This window comes from Pelophylax lessonae, assembly GCF_965119305.1.
Source record: "Pelophylax lessonae genome assembly, chromosome: 6".
Taxonomy (NCBI): domain Eukaryota; kingdom Metazoa; phylum Chordata; class Amphibia; order Anura; family Ranidae; genus Pelophylax; species Pelophylax lessonae.
This window is the reverse complement of record NC_138773.1, coordinates 203,534,608-203,557,692: the sequence shown is the minus strand read 5'-3', so window position 1 is coordinate 203,557,692 and position 23,085 is coordinate 203,534,608. Positions and strand designations below refer to the sequence as shown.

Sequence of the window (23,085 nt, the reverse complement as noted above, 5' to 3'; positions counted from 1 at the left end):
TTAATCTCCTTCTGCTAAATCTGCCTGATTTCACCTGACATAAAAGTAAGACTATCACAAGCCAGCAATTATTACACTCCGTAAGTTCACAATACTGTCATTGCTTAAATTTAATATCATTAAAATCATCATGCATTGCATGGATGAGGGGCAGAGCTACAGGGGGCGGGAGACCAATGATTGGCATTCCTTTGTAAGGGATAACGTGGTACTTGCTAAATGTTATGGTGCTGTTTTGAAAGGGGAAGCTCGCTGTCCAGAAGTGAGCTGCATTCACCAAGATGAGCAGGTAAGGGAGTATGTCAGTGGGTGGCCATGGCTTAGACTTTATGAATTAACAAGGAAAGCGAGTGGTTTACACTCATGTGGTGTCTTTCTCTCTCTTTGTGTATATATTGACGTGTCATAGGTTTATGTTGGTGCTGTTTATGCTACAACTCCTGGATGTAGTCCAACTCTGCTAACTACATTTTTCATGGTAAGTTCAGCTTATGGTTAAGAGATACCATTTGGGTAATTGTTTTTTAGTGTTGGTTGCTTACATTTTTATTTTATCAGGTATTCTTCAAGGGGATCATAAGGTATCTATTTGGTGATCAATGTAGAAAGGTGAGAGATACATTATAAGAATTTGTATAAGGGTTAGATGTTCTCCATTGCTTCAATGGCTATAGTGTTGGTTCTATGTTATAATGACTTTGTTTATTTATTTATTACTGTTTTTTTTATAGTACCCCACAGGGTATACCTGTTTTACTCTGTCATTCGTTGGACCTATGTCAAGCAGATATCTCACTTCCTATTTATCATTTGGTTGTTTAGGAACCCCCCCCCCCCCCCACTGTGCTGAGTTCCTCATTCACATTGCTATGAGAGTTAGTATGGCTGAAGTTTCTCTTTTTCTTTTTTTTCTCCTTGCTCTGTGCAAGAATCCTATTCTTGTGGGGTTCCCCTGCCAGCGCTTATGGCTTCTCCTCTTCAGTGAGTGCCCCCATAGAAAGCTGCATTCTATGGGGCACTCATGCAGGATTGCTCCTAAGCCACCCTCCCTGTCTATATCTATAGACACAGACCGGGTGGCTCGACTCCCCCCCCCCCCGCTCCCTCATTATGACCTTTGATTGACAGCAGCAGGAGCCAATGGCTCCCGGGGGCTATCAATCTGCCCAGTGAGGAGGAAAATAGTGGGGTGAGCCACTGCTCACATGCACACCACTGGATCAATATTGGGCTCAGGTAAGTATAAGGGGGTGCTGGGGCGATCCTGCAGCACATAAGATTTTTAACCTAATGCATAAAATGCATTAGGGTAAAAAATCTTAAGACTTTAGAACTACTTTAAAAGTGTAGAACTATGCTAACTTTTGTTTTTTGTTGAGACATTCTCTGAGGAAGGAATGGTGATGGTTGGATCAGGGAGGGGAAGGCAGAGGAGAAAGTAATATTACCATGGCCTTGCATCGAATCTGTTACAGACAAACTAGTGTCTCCTGATTTTTCAGTGTGCGTTCCTTCATCATCACTGGGAAACATTCTACAACTGCAGTTTAATCCTTCCTTAACACACCAATGCTGGTGACAGAAATGTCTTCTGGTGACCCCTAAAGCTGAACTCTGGGATACGTAAATGCTGTCCTAATACAAGAGGAATTATTTCTATTATACAGGATTTAGGTTAGGAGGCCCTGCTCATTGAACCTTACAATCTAAAAGGGAGGGACAAGTGATAAAAAGTGATATAAAGGGTAATAACTGTGTGGGGATAAGCCGATGGAGAAAGTAAATGTTCAGTTGTTAGGTAAAGTTGGGATATGCTTTTCTACAGTGATGAGGTTTCAGGGGTCACTCTATCAGAGTAGGAGATAGCTTAGCAGATGGGAGAGGCTTAGAGAAGCCATGGGGATGTGCATGGGAGGAGGTGATGAGGGAGCTGCAAAGCATGAGGTCATGGAGGAGCTAAAATGATTGTTTGGGTAATATTTTGGAATGGGGTTGGTGATGTAGCTTGGGGCTAAAAAAAAAAAAAAAAATTGACAGAGGGTGATGAAGGAGGTTTAGCGACTGGAAAGGTGGAAAAGGCTGGAAGCAGCATTCATGATAGACTGATGTAGGGGGAGTCTGTGTAGAGTTAGGCAAATGAGGATGCTATAGTTGAGGCATTGGTGATGTCATTGGTTAAGAGATAGAGAACTTTGAAAATGTTACAGAGATAAAAGCAGCAAGTTTTGGACAGTCATTGGATTTGTGGCAAAAAGGAGAGGTTAGAGACCAGAATTCTACCTAGGGAGGGACAGAAAATGTTGTTATTGATTTTGAAGGAAAAGACAAAGGAGGGAGCATGGGGGATGATATATTATTAGCTCACTTTTAAAACATTTAGGGGGAGATTTACTAAAACTGAAGAGTGCAAAATCTGGTGCAGCTCTGCATGGTAGCCAATCAGCTTCTTACTTCAGCTTGTTCAATTAAGCTTTGACAATGAAACCTGGAAGCTGATTGGTTACTATGCAGAGCTGCACCAGATTTTGCACTCTTCAGTTTTAGTAAATCTCCCCCTTAGTTTCAAGGAGTTGAGTTGGGTGTCATTAGCATAGAGATGGTAATGGGCACCACGGGGGGTTATCAGCTGACCAGGGTAGCAATAGAATAAAAGGGGCCTGAAGACAGAGTCTTGGTGAACCCTAAGGAAACAGGAAATGGAAAGGACAAGCTAGAGTTGTAAGTGACACTAAATAAGCAGTTAGATTGGTAGGAGGAGAACCAGGAAAGAGCAGATATTCTTGAAGCCCAAGAAAGTGGGATTTTCAGGAGGATCAGGTGGTCATCTGTATCTGAAGGCAGCAGAAAGTTATGGAGTAGTGGCCATTGGCTTTAGCAGTTACTAGATCGTTAGTGAGTTTTAGTAGGGCAGTTTAATGGAGTGTTGTGGGTGTAAGCCAGATTGTAAGGGGTCATGAACATTGTTGTTATTGAGGTAGTTGCTTAGATGGTTGTACACCAGGTGTTCTAGAAACTTAGAGGTAAATGGGTACTGGAAGAAGATGGGTCTTAAGTTGCTAAAAATAATGAGGGCCAGCTAATTTTTTTTTTTTTAATAGTATAAAACATTTTAAAGTAAAATATACCTTATAGGCGTGTCTCAGTCCAAAATGATGCACACACAAAAGAAAATTGCCCAAGGGACTTTAACCATGCACAGCCAGAAATTTAAAATGTACAAAATGTATTATTACAAAAAGGAGATATAACATGCACTTAAAAACATTTTTTTCATAGATAGTTACCAAATATATATGTACATGAATAACCATCATTGAATAGATCGAAGTTGAGCTAAACTTCCATAGGGTGATTACAGTGGACCAACACCAGCAGAAGACATGGCTCCCTAAATCATCACTGACTGTGGAAACTTCACACTGGACCTCATGCAACATGGATTCTGTGCCTCTCAACTCTTCCTCCAGACTCTGGGATGTTGATTTCCAAATAGAATGCAACATTTTCCACAGTCCGTGATAATTTGGGGAGCCATGTCATCTGCTGGTATTGGTCCACTGTGTTTTATTAAGTCCAAAGTCAGCGCATACCTCTACCAGGGAATTCTATAGCACTTCATGCTTCCCTCTGCTGACCAGCTTTATGGAGATGCTGATTTCATTTTCCAACAGGACTTTGCACCTGCCCATACTGCCAAAAGTACCAATACCTGGTTTAATGATCATGGTATCACTATACTTGACTGGCCAGCACACACGCCTGGCCTAAACCTCATAGAGAATCCGTCGGGTATCGTCAAGAGGAAGATGAGAGACACCAGACCCAACAATGTAGATAAGCTGAAAGCCACTAACAAAGAAACCTGGGCTTCCATAACACCTCAGCAGTGCCACGGGCTTTTCGCCTCCATGCCACGCCACATTGATGCAGTAATTCATGCAAAAATAGCCCCGACCAAGTAATGAGTGCATACTATGCTGTACATGGATATACTTTTCAGTAGGCCAACATTTCTGTTTTAAGAATCCTTTTTTTTTATTAGTTTTATATAATAATCTAGTTTTCTGAGATAACGAATTTTGGGTTTTCATTAGCTGTAAGCAATAGACATCAAAATTAAAAGAAAGAAATGCTTCAAATATATCACTCTGTGTGTAAGCATCTATATAAAATTTATGAGTTTCACTTTTTGAATTGAATTACTAAAATAAACGTATTGACGATATTCTAATTTTATAAGATGTGCCTATATGTGCCTCCCTCCTATAGTATTCTGAAGTTTTTTACCTGTAGTGGGTGGACCTGATGAGTCCCTCCAACAGCTCTGCTCTCTGCTTAGTGATGATGTCACTGCTACTTTTACAAGGTAATGACTGTGGATTTAAATCTTTTGTGGCCATGGGGGAGTATATTTAAATTAAATATTTGTGCCCAGAGTTTAGATTTAGAAAAATAACCAAGTAAAGATTTTAGTGTGTCACTACTGTGTCTTTAATTGCTCTATGCCCCTTAATAGGTTGGAATAAAACAGCAGTAGGACCAGTGCCAGATAACGATAAGCTAGGGAGGAAGTCTGTACTCCTGCCTGTACAACTCCCTACAGTATATAGAAGCCGTAATCATATATAGAATCATTATTACACTGTCATTGGCTCCTAAGCTAGCCACAGATGCTTGCACCGGTAGCGTCTCGAGAAACCACTGACATCACTGGGAATCCTTACCACTTAAGCAAAGGAAGACAAACCAACTGTATGAGCAACCACACCAGAAGTGGATAATGTGGATGAACTGCCAGCACCTGTTAAGTGATTCATACTCTACATTCCAAACTACATTTACAATAAAAAGCATGGTGCTGTCCTAGAAAAATGTATTTATATATAAAATATAAAAATATAGCATACAAACTGATATGCATCAATCATCCATGTGAATTAAAAATATGCTTTATGTATTATAATCAACAGCTAAAAAACATATAAATGTGCCCTAATTGCCAACGGTGATGTAAAAAAAAAAATAATGCACTAGTGTCAGTCAACCAACATGGACATAGGCTATTGCCAATGCATGCATGCTGATCCAAGCTCCCTTAGTCCTCCTTGAAACAGTCAGAATTGCTCGTCTTAAAAAAAGAGCTATAGGAGCTCAAAGAAAGCTTGGTGAGATAAGGGGTAACATTTCTACATCCATGTTGATAGATGAAAGTCTACTCATGCCACAAAGGGCTAACCAAATAACTTTCTTCCAGATGGGACAGTGATGTAAAGAAACAATAACCACGTAAAAAATAGTGCTCTATTGCAATTTTTATTCAGAGCCAAAGTGCTAAAAAGGCACGCTTACAAGTTCATATATTGGCATCAGCAAAATGCATATAGAGATAATGGGCATCAGGCCAATTAAAATTACCACACAACTGCCCAAATACGGTCATTGGCAGCTTGTTAAAAAAAAAAAAACAGCACACAGATTCTGCCAAAGGTCCACCAAAACACATAGCAGACTCTTGGGGGGTCGGTGTTCTGTTTTTTCAAAGTCATTTGCTGGCAAGTTAAAAACTTTTTCCTTTGTAAATTTCAGTTATGCTGCAGCACTTTTTGCACTTCACAGAGATGTGCCCCTTTACAGGCAGAATACAGGGAATTGGGTGTTTATTGCATCACTTCACTTCACAAGCAGCTTAAAAAACCCTACTCCTGGCCAATTTTTTACACTTTTCTTGTATTGATACATGCTGTCCAGGGCAGTGACCCCACTATGCTGTTTTTTTTTTTTTTACCTCCTTGTCTATTATCCCCAAAAATAGGCATTTTTAAATTTGACAGATTCGGCTCTCATTGATTTCTATGGGATTTGGGTTTGGCATCTAAATTTCAGTATTCTGCTTGAAAAATGTTCCTGCCTCTTCTTAACCTACAATGTTTTTAGGTATGTTGCCAAAGCTGGTCCTTTTTGTTTCCTCGAATATCTCCTCCTTAACTTGACTCCTCCTTAAAATGACTAAAGGGCATTTTACAGGTTTTATCCACCCTTTCATCATCAAGATCATCATCACCTGCACCCAGATCTGTGACTAAGTGAAAAATGTGGTTATAGTGCTGTCTGCCTCTTGCATGTTCAATAGGCGGCATCACCACCACCACCACCACCACCAATACTGCCAGAGCCAGGTGCAACAGTATAGAGAATGATAACTGTTTCACTATTGGGTATTTGAATAGATAAAACGTACGCCTATTTTGTTAAAATAATTATAATTCATATTATTAATAGGGCAAACTAAAGTATTTATGTGCTTTGAGTTGAACTGCACAGCTGCACATTTTTATTATATACCATGAATACATTCCTAACTATCATACTGCACATAATACCATTTCAGGTCTTTCATATTACTGACTAGGTGAAAAAGGTTTTGTTTAAACTAGTTGGACTAGGTAAAACATTCACTTTGTAATGCTAGCAAAAAGGACATAAACAATGGTTACACAGAATCACTGAACAATCTCCTGCACAGCGAAGTTAAAAAAAAGCTTATCATTCTGATTACTATGCAAAATATCAGCATGCAACTATGTGCTGTATACAGTACAGATACATATATAAAGACCATTTTCCTCTTGATAATTGCCAGTGCACTCTATCACAGTGAGAAACTGAGGAAAATGGGCAAGGTAAGAGTATACAAATCTATTGGAAAGCTAATTACTCATTACTTTATTTTATCTTCCTTAACAGTAACAAAGAGATGACAGAAAAGGTGCTTCTTTAACGAAATACATTTTTATAATCAAATCTAATCTGCACTATCAACAATTCACACAATTAGCTCCTCCTATTTTCACATTCAATGGTAAATTTCACAGTGCTGGTCCCTTTTTTACAACCAGCAGGTCACCTCTAAAGAATACCATTTAGGCAGCCCGACCTCATATACATAAAAAAAAGGCGCTTGGCAGATGCTTCAAGTAAAGGACCCCATTGTTTTGTAGAGTCCCTAACTTAAAGCACAGTTGACAGGCATCAGACTTTTCTGCACAGCCAGTACCATAGCAGTTGGTGTAGTAAAGTAGGTGGGTTTACAAGCACCTTTTCTGTCCTTAAAGGCAGTAGGTAAGTTATTGGCCAATTTCTGATTAAATAAAGCAGAACTCAATTTTTATTTAATTATAGTGTATATATATGGTCAACATTTAAAATCATATGTTCATGTCCTTATTGAATTTTAATTAATTGTAGCCTATTTCTATTAATATAAAAAATTTTGAGGTTTGAAAACTCTGTTTTTGAAGAACTCCACACATGTACTTCCTTTTCATGTGCTGACACATATCCACTATGCGTTTTGATTATGCACTGCTGTGTTACACATTTCACAGAGCCTGCCCTCTGAAAACAATTTTTCAGAGGTGCTAAATGGTAGTAATTTCAGGAGACATAGTACATGAAGAGCCCCATATGTGACATCATCACTACTTGCAGGTGTCATGGGATATGTTGTCCTTAGGAATCAACAGTAAACCAAAGGAATGTGCAAAGGAGAAGATGTAAACATGCAAGGATTACAGGAAGTTGTTGAAAGGGGTCAATCAGCAGATAGGTAGCACTCGCAACATGAAAGGAAATATGCATATATTCGATTTTGAAAAATAATTACCATTTGTATTGCTATTACAAAGCTAATGTTAGAAAATGAAAGTGCATAGACTTTAGATTTCCTTTAACAAAATTATAAAAAGTGTACCAACTACTGATTCTATCCATGCAGGGTTTCTTGATCTCTCTCTCTCTCTATATATATATATATGTATGGCATACCTAATTGATGACAGTAACTAGAAAAGGAATTATAAAAGGAAGAATAAATTAAGATGAACGTAACCAAAATTTGCACGTGGTAAACAATCAGCTTCTATCTTTCATTTTTAAAGTTTAAATAAACAAGCTGAGGTTGGAAACTGATTGATTGCCATGTACAGCTGCTCCAGGTTCTGTCTGCTCCAGTTTTGATAATTCCTCCAATTTTGTTTTTACAGATCATATTCTATGAGGACAAAAACTTCCAGGGTCGCTCTTACGAGTGCACCTCTGAATGCCCAGACCTGACTTCATACTTCAGACGGTGCAACTCCATCCGTGTGGAAAGTGGAAACTGGATCCTTTATGAACATCCCAATTACAGAGGACACCAGTACTTCCTTCACAGTGGAGAATATCCTGATTTCCAGCAATGGATGGGCTACAATGACTCTATTAAATCTTGTCGTCTGAGTCCCCAGGTAATAACAGAAACATTATTATCATTGTTATATCAAATTGTAAATATAAGATTGATTTAAACAAATGTATTCAAAGAAGTGTTTTTAGTACTATTATATATGTTTATCACGAAAAGAGAGTAAACAATAAAGATGCATAATGTATGTTTTACTGTAAAATACCACTTTCAATGTCTGACTTTTACATTTGCTTGACAACACATCTACCACACTTTAGAACCAAATAGTAAAAATAGGTAACAATAAATATTTAAAAAAAACTATTGTTTCACTAAAACACAAAGCCTAAACCTAATTTTTAATCCCATATTGCTTCTGGGGTTAGATTAAACAACTGCTGCACAGGGCCAGAACAGATGTAAAATAAGATCAATTGTAACCCAAACATCTACCAAGCATATAACCTCCTCATTCAGAGGTGGTTGCATAGGCTGCAGCCAAGAGTATAGCAAGCTTTCATTTAGAAAATACAGCACCTCTGAATGAGTTTTGAGTCAAAGCTAAAGCATGGTCTTTGCTATCCTGTTTAAACAGAACTTACCTGGCCTTGGGCCAGGAGCGACCATATTTGTGTTCTCCAGTGTTAAAGGAAACTTATAATAAGAGAAAACAAAGCCTGCCATTGCTGATCTATTCTTCTGTCCTATCTGTAATGCTGCCTCGAAGGATTAGATACTTTATGAGTCACCGATGCAGAACAAATAGGCAAATCAGGTGTTCTGACTTTACTAGTTGCCACTTGTTGCAGAAAGTATTGATGTCATAGAGAACTAGGATTTCATGAAGGTGGTTACCAGTGGAAGCCTGCATATTTTAGTCATTATAAGTTTGTTTTGTTTTTTTAAAGCAAGCTTGTGTTTTGGCTTTTCAGGTTAAAAATGATGATGATGGATATGTTTCACTGCCCATCCACTCCATTTAACATTTGGATTTCCAATACCCAGTGCTTTGAGGTATAGAAGAGCATGTGACTCAGCCCATTAACAGCGCTGGGGCAATTAACATTGTCACATGGGGAGACTATAACACTTAATTTGCTATGACTTCAGCAACTCATAGCTTACACTGGACTTTCCTTTGCTCCCAGCAGTTGGGAGTGGGGGGAGGGGGGAGGAGCTAGGAGTTAAAGGCAAATACTGCAGTTAGGAAAGTGTGGGAAAAACCTAGGTTCACATAAAGCTCTGGGCAACTGCCATATCGCATAGTTAAACAATATACAATAACAATACTTTCAAATACAGGTCATACATCAAACATCCTCTTTTCTAAAAAAATACAATAGCAATAATGTTAAGCATTAAAGGACAGTGTAATTAGTAGTTTATTTGACTAGCTTGACAATTTGTAATTAATTTCACTTTTGTAACAGCACCAAGGTTTATTCAGAATCAGGATTTTTGAAAAAGAAGATTTTCGAGGCCAGAAGATGGATTTCACTGAAGACTGTTCTCATGTATACGAAAAATTCCACAATAATGACATCCACTCTGTCCAAGTACAAGATGGATACTGGATGTTCTATGAAGAACCAAACTACAGGGGACGTCAATATTACCTAAAACCTGGAGAGTACAGAAGATATACTGAATGGGGAGCCACAAACCCAAGAATTGGCTCCTTCAGACGCCTCCAACAGTTTTACTAAATTTTTCTTACACAGAGATAAAATAAATATGTAATTTATCATTACATAGAAATAAAATTGTTGAAAAGTAGCTCTTGTTTTATTGTAATAAAGTATGGCATTATAATGTTCCTTTTTGTTTTTTTGCATTATACCCCTAAATATTGCTCTTCTGACATGAAGAGCCCCAAATATATGCAGCTGTGTAGCTCATAATTTCACAGAATAGCTAAAATATTAATTCTGAGCATAATGGAGAAGTAGTGCTTATTAGATTTATAGCACATTTGCCTGGAACATAATTACATAGTTACTCAGGTTGAAAAAAGACACAAGTCCATCTGGCTCAACCTATATAAAAAAAAAAAAAAAAAAAAAAAAAACAGTATTGCAAACCCAACCATACAATCCCATATACACAATCCTATACCCACAGTTGACCCAGAGGAAGACAAAAAAAATAAAAAAAAGTGTATTGGGCGTTAAAATAGGAGGGTTAGCTAAACTGCTTTTGAAACCCCCAATAGGCATGCTGATTGAAAAATATGGTCTGCAGAAATAGGAGGAGACTTGTCTGGTCATTCTGTGGTACCCACAGCAGCAAAAGATATAATTACACTGTTAACATATTCTATTTTCAGTGAACAATTAGACAAATAAATTAGAGCTGCACTCCTCATTACAAATATTTAAGTTGAGGCACAAATAATCACAGGAAGTGACTTGGGCAATAACTTCTAACCCCCTAGTAGATATAAAAAAAAAAAAAAGAGAGAGAGAAAAGGCCTAGAACCCAGATTCCTTCTACATCTACATTTATTTTAGATTTAATTTATATTTGAACAAAACAGAAATTCACACAATTACCAGTTGCCCACGCAAGGGTTTGTCCACATCAACATGAATAGTCAACTGAAAATGCTGAGCAACTTGGCTCCATTGTCAGAAGCTTCACTGCTCTTCTTACCAGTCCCACTGACCGTATTGCCCAGCTATTCTTGTTCTCTAGTCCCAGCACCCTGCTGCACCGCCTGCTCTTGGCCTCTGGACAGGGGTTTTCCTGACAACCCAAGAGGAGCTTACATGACTCCTTGGACGAGACCTCCTGTCTCCTGGCTGGTCCACCTCTAACCAATGGTTGAGACCTCCAGTCTCTTGGCTCCTTGCTGGGACACCTCTGACCTCTGGGTGAGACCTCCTGTCTCCAACATGGGAGCTGTCTTCAAACTGGGAGCCCTGAGCTTTCATATGTCTTAGCTTCTAATGCCACTGCACACCTGTGTACTCATACAGGCTCCAGGCCCCAATTCAGGTTTACAGAATCCAGAGTAAGCAAAATACACAGCTTTCTTTGCTCAGAAATGGTCATCTAGAACCTCACATTAAGCCCTAATGTGAATCCTGGGTAATTTTCTCCTACATCACGATAGCAGTGCAGGCTTCTGTTCCATTATGCAAGGAGTTAGAGGTTGGAAACTAGAATGGTTTGTTAAACACACAGATGGATTGTGTTAAACAGTAAGGATGATCGAACTTTTGAAAAGTTTGGTTCGACCAGAACACCCGAACTTCCCGAAAGTTCGGCCCGGATTTCAGAACCCCATTGAAATCAATGGGACCCGAACTTCGGTAATCAAAAAAAAACATTTTGAAGCACTAAAACCCAATGAATGCCCCTTAAAAGTGCCTAGGGTTCTGGGTCATGCCCCAGGGACTATTAATCACACAAAAAAAGTTCTTAAAAATTGTCATTTTTAATAGAGAGCCAATTATTAAAAAAATTATTGAAAAAAAATGAGATTTCTTTGGATTTAGTGTCTGGGGGGTCTAAAAAGTGTACATGTGAAGTTTCAGCTCTGTAGCATGTCCAGAACCAGAAAAAAAGTTTGTTTGTATTAGAATTGCAATAGAGCAGGATAGTGGCTTCGCTATTTTCACACCCGGCTTTTTGTTGCAGGCGTTTATAGGGCTTTTTTGTGGACGTGTTTGGAGGCAGGCATGACATCTGAACTTCTGTGTAGGGGTATATATACACACACACACATGTATGTAGATATATACACATACACATATAATTATTTCATTAGGCGTTTTTTGGGGCATTTTTTGGGCGTCTTTGGAGGCAGGCATGACATCTGAACTTCTGTATAGGGGTATATATACACACACACTTATATGTATTTATACACATACACACATATAGGTGTGATAGGAGCGAAGTCCTATGCCTGTTAATTATTTCATTAGCGCAGGCATAGGGTTCTGCTACTTTCACACCTATATATGTGTATGTGTATATATACATACATGTGTGTGTGTATATATACCCCTACACAGAAGTTCATATGTCATGCCTGCCTCCAAACACGTCCACAAAAAAGCCCAATAAACGCCTGCAACAAAAATTACAAGGTATGAAAGTAGCGAAGCCACTATTCTGCTCTATTGCAATTCTAAGAGAAACAATCTTTTTTCTATTGCGGTCCCCCTGACATGGACACCCTGTATTACAGTGCTAGAGATTTGGCGGGGCTATCTTATATACTGGGGGGCGTATTCACTAATGATTGGCCTCTGGACCCCCTAGTCACTCCAATCACATTCCTAGCATTCTCTTGCCCCCTCAATTGGCTTTTACTGATGGTTCTGGTCCAATCACGGGCTTTTAAAGCCCAGTTCCTGTCCCATTGCATTTTCGGTCGGTTCTGGTTGCCGAATTCTGAACTTTTTCAGCAAAAAGTTCGAAATTCGGCCGAATTTCGAACAGTCAATGTTCGGCGTCGAACCGATGGTCGACACGAACCGTTCGATCATCCCTATTAAACAGCTCAAAGTCTTCTTTTAAAAAACTGCAGACCCGTTTGACTGGCCCAGCTGAGTGTTTGCTAGAATATAATATCATAAGTGAAAGCCAGCATTGATTTAGGAAAGACAGAACTTGTCAATTTAAATCTACTATCATTTTTTATGGTATAACCAGAAATGTACTGTAGATAAAAGGGTAGCTGTAGATGTAGTTTTTTTGATTTTGCTAACCTATTTGGCATCACTCCCTACTAATGGCTAATGTGGAAGTTATAATCAATAGATTCGGAAAATCTGTATATGAAAAGAAAGCTGACTTAAACACCACTGAGGACTATAGTTATTTATTCCTATTCTAAATGGTTTAAGATGCTGTGGGATGTATCCCAAATGCTTGCTTTTGTGACCATTACTTTAACTTGTTTAAAAATGATACATATATTTAGCTTACAAGTACTCTCTGTGATTGGATAAGACTCAAACTTACAGTACATTATCTCACAAAAGTGAGTACAACCTCACATTTTTGTAAATATTTTATTTTATCTTTTCACCACTAAAGAAATGACACTTTGCTACAATGTAATGTACTGAGTGTACAGCTTGTATAACAGTGTAAATTTGCTGTCCCTTCAAAATAACTCAACACACAGTCATTATTGACTAAACAGCTGGCAACAAAAGTGAGTACACCCTAAGTCAGAATGTCCAAATTGGGCCCAAAGTTTCAATATTTTGTGTGGCCCCCATTATTTTTCAGCACTGCCTTAACGCTCTTGGGCATGGAGTTCACCAGAGCTGCGCAGGTTGCCACTGGAGTTCTCTTCCACTGCTCCATTGCAAAATCACGGAGCTGGTGGATGTTAGTGACTTTGCGCTCCTCCACCTTCTGTTTAAGGATGCCCTACAGATGCTCAATAGGGTTTAGGTCTGGAGACATGCTTGGCCAGTCCATCACCTTTACCCTCAGCTTCTTTAGCAAGGCAGTGGTTGTCTTGGAGGTGTGTTTGGGGTCGTTATCATGTTGGAATACTGCCCTGGGGCCCAGTCTCCAAATGGAGGGGATCATGCTCTGCTTCAGTATGTCACAGTACACGTTGGCATTCACACTGTAGCTCCCCATTGCAGCACTCATGCAGCACCAGATCATGACACTCCAACTACCATGCTTGACTGTAGGCTAGACACATTTGTCTTTGTACTCCTCACCTGGTTGCCACCACACACGCTTGACACCATCTTAACCAAATAAGTTTATCTTGGTCTCGTCAGACTACAGGACATGGTTCAAGTAATCCATGTCCTTAGTCTGCTTGTCTTCAGCAAACTGTCTGCGGGCTTTCTTGTGAATCATCTTTAGAAGAGGCTTCCTTCTGGGATGACAGCAATGCAGATCAATTTGATGCAGTGTGTGGCGTATGGTCTAAGCACTGACAGGCTTACCCCCCACCCCTTCAACCTCTGCAGCAATGCTGGCAGCACTCATATGTCCAAATTTAACACACCTGCTCCCCATTCACACCAGAGATCTTGTAACACTAAGAAGTCACATGACACCGGGTAGGGGAAATGGCTAATTGGACCCAATTTGGACATTTTCACTTAGGGGTGTACTCACTTTTGTTGCCAGCGGCTTAGACATTAATGGCTGTGTGTTATTTTGAGAGACATTAATGGCTGTGTGTTATTTTGAGGGGACAGCAAATTTACACTGTTATGCAACCTGTACACTCACTACTTTACATTGTACCAAAGTGTCATTTTGTATAATAATATATTTACAAAAATGTGAGGGGTGTACTCACTTTTGTGAGATAGTGTATGTGACAAAATATAGCTCTTGCATCATGCTTCAAACTTGCAAGCAGACTTTGTGGGACTGCGTGATTGAGTAGCTACATGACAAATGAGATTTATTGTAGATAAATGTAAAGTCTGATTTGGAACAATAACATGAATATATATCATATAAAATCAATTAGATCTATAAGGGAGAAGAATTTGGGTGTCTTGGAGATTCATGAACTCTGTCTTGGAGATTCATGAACTCAATAACAATATGCAATACCAATCTACAACTTTCACATTAACTTTTTGTAATGAAAGAAACAGACATAAAAGTGAAAAAGAGACATAATCATATTCATCTGCAAAGTATTAGTAAGACCTTATCTTGAAATGGAATTAAGTTTTGGACATCAGTACAATAGGATGTTGGGAGTCTACAAAGAGTTCAACGAACGAAAATTAAATTATTAAAAGGCATAAAGGCATGGGGGTCCTCCAACTGTCCCAAGGCAGAAAGGCATCCATATCCAGGAATGCACCTACCATGTGACAAAGAGAGAACCTTTCCTCAGGATGTACCTTTGTGGAGCACTGAGGAAGGGGGAAGGCATTCAGGGGTATATGGGACTGGAGGCAGGTGGGGGGCTTTGCCCCTAAGACTGATACCTCTATTATATATTGGGCTGGTAGTTCAGAATGTACTGTTTATAGTCTCTGCCTTGGTCTGATGGCCTCTGTAAGAACAGCTCCACAAATACAAACATCACTAAATGTATTTTTCAGAAGAAGTCTTTCAGTGCAGACCTGCTTTGATTAGTTGGCTTGTGTCACACTTTATTAGAGGTGTGCCCTTATTTTTGTTTGTGTCCCTGCTAAAGAGATTTCTCTTCACTTCCTGTCCTCAAGTGAGGATAAATGTAACCAGCAAGGACACAGATAGTACAGATCAAAGAGGCTCTAAAGCTGGCCATAGATGGATTAAAATTTTCCTAGTTCAGAAGGGACTGGCCAAATTTCAATCTATGTGTGGTCACTCCTGCTCCATAGAAGTCAATCTAGCAATCAACTTCTATTGAATTGGTTTGTTGGGAATTTTTTCTAGATCAGCAGTTTCAGCCAATCACATGACTAGCCACCCAGAAGTCTCCCGAGATTAAACAGGAATTCAAGTTATTTAAAAAAAAAAAGTCAGCAGCTACAAATTCTGTAGCTGCTTAGTTTTTACTTTTAAGGAACAGACAGTGACCAGCCCCAGATTCCAGCTCTGTCTTCATCAGGGCTGGTTCTTCACTGGTCTTTGGATCCCCAGCCAGCACCACCAGCTTGGATGTGGGAGCCAGCTGTGTCTGCCTGCTGTTTCACAGCCAGATTTCCACTGCGCATGCTTAAAATTGCCCTGCATCTTCAGATTGGTCCAGCAGCCTCCTAAGAAATGTGACATGTCCTAGGGGGCTGTGGGTGGGGTGAATGGGCCACATTGATGTAATTCTCACCTAGGAAAGAATTGTGGAAATGGAAGCAGGTTCCTGTCAGAACAGTACCTGCTCCCAGGATAAAAAAAAAAAAAAAGCAAATATGTTAAAGGAGGGGGGAAAGGCAGATGATCTGTACTTTCACTTTTAAGCAAAGGTCTGCATTACATTTTATATACAGATAATTCTTAAAACTATAACTGCACCTTTGGTGCAGTAGTACTTTTGTGGTATCCCCTTCCTCTCTGATTCCAGATCCCCCATCCATCTTACAATTATTTGCCCCCAATCCCACATTCAATTTTAAAGTCGGATGCCAAAGTGTTACTGTCTGGGATTGCGCATGAGCCTTGCATCCTATGGACTTCAACATACAAGCTTTTACTCCAAAAACCATTGAAATAAATGGAAGTGCAGATTAGGATGCTTATACTTCATGTGAAATGAATATACTCCACGCTAAGGAAAGGGTGAAATAATAGTAGGCTTCAACCTCCCTCAACTATAACCAAAAAGGCTATATGAGTATAAACAAAGAGAAAAGAGGGGAATGGCGCTGTCTACTACAAAGATGAGGTGACTATTCCAATATGTGAAAATATGCAAAGGAATATGTAGTAAACGGTGATAACACGATATGTCGTGAGTATCTAGAGTGTCTCGCTAGTATCTGAGACAAATAAATCAGGGCAGTAGGCTAGAAGTGACTAATATCTTAATAAAATCAGGTAAGTGGCAATAAATAAATGCACAATGAATCAGAGCAATAGGGCAGAAGTGACTAATACAATCTAATAATATAAATCAGGTGAGTGACAATTTATAAATAAATGCATAATAAGAAAAAAGTAATAAAGTGTCACGTGCTGTGAAATAATAATGGTGCAAAATATATACCAATGAATAAAGGTGCTAATAATGGAAAAATTAATAAATAACACCTTAAAGCAAAAAAATTTCACCTATTGGAATAGTCCCCTTATCTTTGTAGTAGACAGCGCCATTCCCCTCTTTTCTCTTTGTTTATACTTCATGTGACTTTGTAATCTTACATACTTTAATTTTTTTTTTTAGGAATTTTGTTTAAACTGCAGTATCTAAATAGAACAGACAAATTTATGAACCAATTTACCTATATGTAATGATACACATACAGTGAGATGATAGTTTCCTAGGTATATAAGTAAGAGTGTATCTAATATTAAAAGCCACTTGTTTTTTTTTTTTTTTATTTGTTTTGTTTTGATTACTGTGGTTAGGAGTTAGGCTCCGTTCACATCTAAGCATTTTTGGGTGATTTTCTGCTCTAAGCCTCAGCTCTAAAAATGCCCAATAAGACGAATCCCATTTGTTTCAATGGACCCTGTTCAAATCTGAGCATTCTGTCGCCTTAAGGAAAACGCCCATCACTTAAAAAAGTACATGAGCTTAGTTTTTGGCAGATTACAGGCGTTTTTATTTTTTTTCATTGGTCACTTGTCAACTTAAAACCGCCTGCAAAAAAAACACCAGTAAAACGCCTGAAAAATCACTTGTAAAATGCCAGTAAAAAAAACAAACAAAAAAAACGCCTAGACGTGAACACGTAGCCTTAGATTTTTATTGTCAGATTTTTATTGTTGTCTGTGTCTCTGTTGAGATCCACCCCACCATTTGTCCTAGTAAACACTGTCATTGGAACTAGAAATTAGGAAAAAATCCAGAAATTATGGGAATAGGAGGGAAATCTTGTTTCAGTGACAACTGTCTAAGGGCTCTTTCACACGGGCATTCAGTTTTTTTTGCCCGATCAGGTCCTTTTTTTTTTTTTTTTTGCAACGGACACGGATGACACTTGTGTCATCCAGTCTGTATGTCCGTTTTTCATCCCATCCGTTTGCGGATGAAAAACGGACATAATGTATGTCTATGTAAATACTGATGTCAGCGGATGACACCACTGACATCCGTTTTTGCGTCCGTTACGTTTTTTGAACGGAAGAAAAAATAGGGTTCTCTTCCGTTCCAAAAAACTGAACTGAACGGAACGGACGAAAAACGGATGTCAGCGGATGATCATCTGCTGACATCCGTATTTACATAGAGATACATTATGTCCGTTTTTCATCTGCAAACGGATGGGATGAAAAACGGACATACGGAATGCCCGTGTGAAAGAGCCCTAAAAGTTTTTTTCTTTTACTCTGGAGACAATTTCTTCCATGCCCTGTTGTATTCACAAGATAGAAAATGAAGAGAAATCTCTCCAATGGTGAAAAACAAGGGATTTTACCCATTACCTTCTCTATTCAATATTTAAAAAAATGTAATATATTCTAATATGATAATATAATATGTTAAATGCTTTCAGTATTATTTCATTATTATTCAAAAAAAAAAGCATAAGGCTAAAGGATGCAAAAGTGTGTTAATAGAAACTCGTTACTCAAAAATGCATTGATTTCATTTGAAATTGGAGAAAATTGGAGAAAACAACTTATGCAATTATGTTACATTTACAGTATTACCAGTTAAAAGAGCATACTGTTGGGTTCCAATAGAAAAGAACTTGCTGACTGAACAGTAAAAAGTTATTGTTCTATGCATTTGTTTAGGTTTTGGCTTTGCAATACAGGTAAAAGAAAAGGCACTACAACAATGACCACACAAAAAGATAGGACAATGTGACTTTTACATAATACTAGATAAAATAACTGTACATTCTGCTTACTGAAAAAAAAGTCAGCATTATTTTCAATGTATGCAAAACAGGGTACATATAAATGAAGGCTTCTCTGATTTGGACAACAGCACATAGACTGTGGCTTGAGTGAGTAAAGATACATTAAAATGGGAAAGGTAAGACATATATTTTTGAAATATTATCATAAAACACTCTAATCTTAAAAAAAAACATTACCTCCTATGTATTTCAATCCAAATAGCAGGCTTTTTTTAACTAATAATGTACATATCTTTTGATAAATATAGTAAAACCAGTATTTTATTGTGGCTCCTTTAAAAAAAGTTTTTTAAAAAAGCTTTAAAAAGCCATAAACGTATTCTGCCAGATCTTACTTGCCATATTAAATAATTTATTTTAGGATTCACAGAGACATAGTTATGGTTAAAATATTAAAGAACCAGTCCACCTTTATTTTTTGTGAAGCCTGGTGGGCAGAGTCAACATTTAGCTTCTCTTATGTTTTAGATACTTCAACAGTAAAATCCTTCTGTAATATTTCACAACTCGGCTCTTGTCCACCTGGGGATTTTTGTGTTCAATATACCTTTGTGTTTTCCAGCTCTGTTACTTTCTCTATATTGAACCATAAATAAAAATCCAACAGTGAGACTGGCCACAGCAAGTGTGCAGAACTAGGACTTAGGGGCAGATATATTACCATTCCCAAGAGATGAAAAATATTGTTAAGTGGTTTAAATCTCGATTATAACCCCAAATGTAAAAATATCAGTTTTGAATTTATTGACCATTTAATTTTGTTCTTCTAAGGAACAGAAAAAAATCAGTTTTCCTACAAAAATAAATGCATAACATAAAATAAAAGGCATGCTATTTGAAACATCTCAGAAAGTGTAAATCAATTGTTTTTTTTTCCACAGATCATCTTCTACGAGGAAAAAAACTTTCAGGGTCGCTCCTATGAGTGTAACTCTGAATGCCCAGACCTGTCCTCTTACTTCAGACGCTGCAACTCCATCCGTGTTGAAAGTGGAAACTGGATCCTGTATGAACATCCCAACTACAGAGGACACCAGTACTTCCTTCACAGGGGAGACTATCCTGACTTCCAACAATGGATGGGCTACAATGACTCCATTAGATCTTGTCGTCTGAGCCCCCAGGTAACTATGTGCACGTCAGTGTATAAGTATGGGATTCACTTTTTTTTTTTGAGAATCATACTTACCTAGCTGGATGCATCATTGGTCTGATGCTGCATGTGTCTCCTGCCAGCTCTAACCCTGAGAACCGAGCGATCAAACACCACTGATCGCTTGATTCTCACAGCTCCCTGAGCAGAGAGCTGGCGACTGTCAGTCAGTGGCTCTCTGCTCTGCCCCCTTTCACTCACTGGTGCACTGGGCTGTGGAGGGTACATGAGTGGCCAGGCAGGGACTCAGCTACTTGCTGAGAGGCTGAACCAGGTGCCAGTACAGGCTTGTGGGCAGATCCCGACAATATGGTCGTGATCCTTTCCGAGCTCATGTGATGTCAGTCAACAGCGGGCTACAGCTCGCTGTCTGTTGAAAACGGGTCACAGGAGTACAGAATGAACTGCTCTACTGTGATCCACAGGAGACGTACAGCCAAATGAGCTTTGGCTGTACTTCTTCATTAAGAACAAAACCCATGTAAAAATGTTTGAACAGTGTAAACATGCCAAAATTACTATATTGTAAGAGTTGTATGTAGGCATGCATGAATGCTTGCAACAAACAAACTATGAAGTGATATAAAAATACACTTCGCACAGGTATCAAGTGTGCAGGATTTTCCCTATATAAATCCAATGTCCAACAGCATGGGACTTTCTAAAGCTATGCAAATCACTTTGAAACTTCACTGAACAACAACTACCAGAATTAAACATTTATGTCATATAAAAATACACTTCGCACAGGTATCAAGTGTGCAGGATTTTCCCTATATAAATCTAATGTCCAACAGCATGGGACTTTCTAAAGCTATGCAAATCACTTTGAAACTTCACTGAACAACAACTACCAGAATTAAACATTTATGTCAAAGGCAGTCTAACCCTTATTAAAAAAAAAAAAATGCAGGTTTTAGAATCTTAATAATCCAAAGTAAATTACATGTTAGGTTAAAAATGTGCAAGAATAAGCACCTTGATTTTTTTTACCTATCAAGAACTTCAAGAGTGGATGGAAATACATACAGTATATGTAAAGTGAAAACCCATTTAAGGAGTCTTTAGCACAATTTCGGATAGTTTTGCCCAGTCTTCATTCTGAATTCTATTTTTTAATAGCACGAAGGTTCATTCAGAATCAGGATCTATGAGAGAGAAGACTTCAAGGGTCAGATGATGGAATTCACTGAAGATTGTTCTAATGTTTTTGAGAGATTCCGTTACCATGAGATCCATTCTGCCCATGTACAAGATGGATACTGGATGTTCTATGAGGAGCCCAACTACAGAGGACGTCAGTTTTACCTGAGACCTGGAGAGTATAGAAGATATTCAGAATGGGGTGCTACTTATCCTAGAATTGGCTCTTTCAAACGTGTTCATTACTTCCATTAACATAAAATTGTCTTTAGTCTTTTGATGAACCAATATATTGTATCAAATAAAATAATTTAAAATCTAACTTGTTTTGTTTCATTTTATTAAACTTGAAGAATTTTCCTTGATATGGAAGGACATGCATTTTAATGTAAAATATATACAAACGTAAAATATAATCCAAAATGTTTATATGATGAACACTCTACTCATTTTATGATTTATTTCTTATACTACTGTATAATATATACTGTAAAACATATCCAACCCTTTGTTGAAGTCTGCTGAGTCTGCTAAAGTCTGCAAGCTTCTGCGGAAGATTATTCCCTTTCTATATATCCTAGAGAGAAGAATCCTTTCCCTATATAAGGGATACATTTGTTTTTGTTTTTCCAGTCACAAGGAGTGCATTATGTCTCCTTAATCACCTCTTCTCAAGGGTGGAAACATTCAGATAAATAGATCTTTCATCATTTCTGATAACCTAATAGTTTAGGTGCCTTGATTTGCACATCTTCCAGTTGCAGACATTTCAGCGATCTGGTTCCAAAACTAAACTGCATATTCTATGATGATACGTAATTCAATTAATCCAAAAATGATCCTCTTACTGCTTGTTCACACTTTCTCAAGATATTGACGCTTATTAAATGCACCTATAGCTTTAACAGGCCAGGAAGCCGGTTGCCGCGTCCTTAACAACCGATGAGTCATCAGCTGTCAGTGAGCTTCCCTTCCAGTCTGGTATGGATTTTGAGGGGAACCCCATGCCAATTTTTTTTTTCAAAAAGGGTGTGGGATCCTATCGGGTACCTGTGAGGTAGAGTCCTAGGAGGAGCTTAAGTGCTAAGGATTCAGGCGAAAACGTAGTCAGGGAGGTCAGGCCGGCAACAGATCGGGCAAGCGGTACACAAACGAAATCCAGAGAGTAGTCAGGCAGGCGGAGGTCATACTCAAGCTGGCGGAGAAGTACAGAATTGACAGGCTGGAAAAGGGTCTAGAATTCAGGCAAAGTTCATACACGATAATCAGCATTAGAGCATACAGCATACCCAGGGAGCTAGTCCACACAAACGGGCACTGAGTAACAGGAAGTACTGCTATTTATGGGCTGGTTAAATTGTACATTGTATGCAGCTGGCAGCAGTTGGAGCTAGCGAGTCCAAAGCAATACATCAGGCTGGAAAATCACTGCAAAGACTCCAGAGGTTCCCCAAGGCACAACAGACAAGGCTGAAACTGAGAAACCAGAAAGCCTACCAGTTCAAGGACACCTAGGTACATGACAGGGCCCCCTCTCCAATGGACCCCTCCGGGGGCCTAGCAGGGCTTAGCTGGAAAGAAGGCATGAAAGTCTTGAATGAGAGCAGAGGCATGTAAATCTTTAGCAGGAACCCAGGAACAGTCTGTGATGGGATATACTTTTCAGTGAACCAGCTATTGTAGGCCACAACCCCGCCTTTTAGAATCCAGAATCTTAGAGACTTCAAATTTATGCTGTCCATCAACAAGAATAGGAGGAGGTAGCTGTTGAGTTCTGCAGTAACAATTGAAGATTGCTCCTTTAAGGAGAGAGACATGGAACACAGGTTGTATCTGTCACGTCTTGGACGGGAGTCGATCTGGTGATCAGGTGTGTTCTAGCTCATCTCCCACCACATACGGACTTCTTCGTCTGTTGGAGAAAAGTTCTGCTTGCTGACTTCCGTAGCAATAAGCGAATCTTCTTCAAGTGTACCAAAATATTTTTCACCCGTTAATCTGCTGCTGGGACTCTGGAAGAAGGCTGAAGTAGTGGAAAGGTCTGAGGGTGATAGCCTAGGGCTGCGTAAAAAGGCGTGGTGTGAAGGGCACTT

At 38.8% G+C, this 23,085-nt stretch overlaps 1 protein-coding gene across 1 annotated transcript; it reads left to right on the top strand.

Moving 5' to 3' along the window:
- Window positions 1–130: 130 nt before the first annotated feature.
- On the top strand, window positions 131–21,247 carry LOC309558704 (gamma-crystallin-3-like; the record flags this gene model as incomplete). Its single annotated transcript, XM_082261760.1, has 4 exons — window positions 131–289; window positions 410–478; window positions 8,043–8,285; window positions 20,972–21,247. 4 exons carry the CDS (start codon window positions 131–133, stop codon window positions 21,245–21,247), a joined length of 747 nt encoding a protein of 248 aa, XP_082117886.1.
- Between the last annotated feature and the right edge of the window lie 1,838 nt (window positions 21,248–23,085).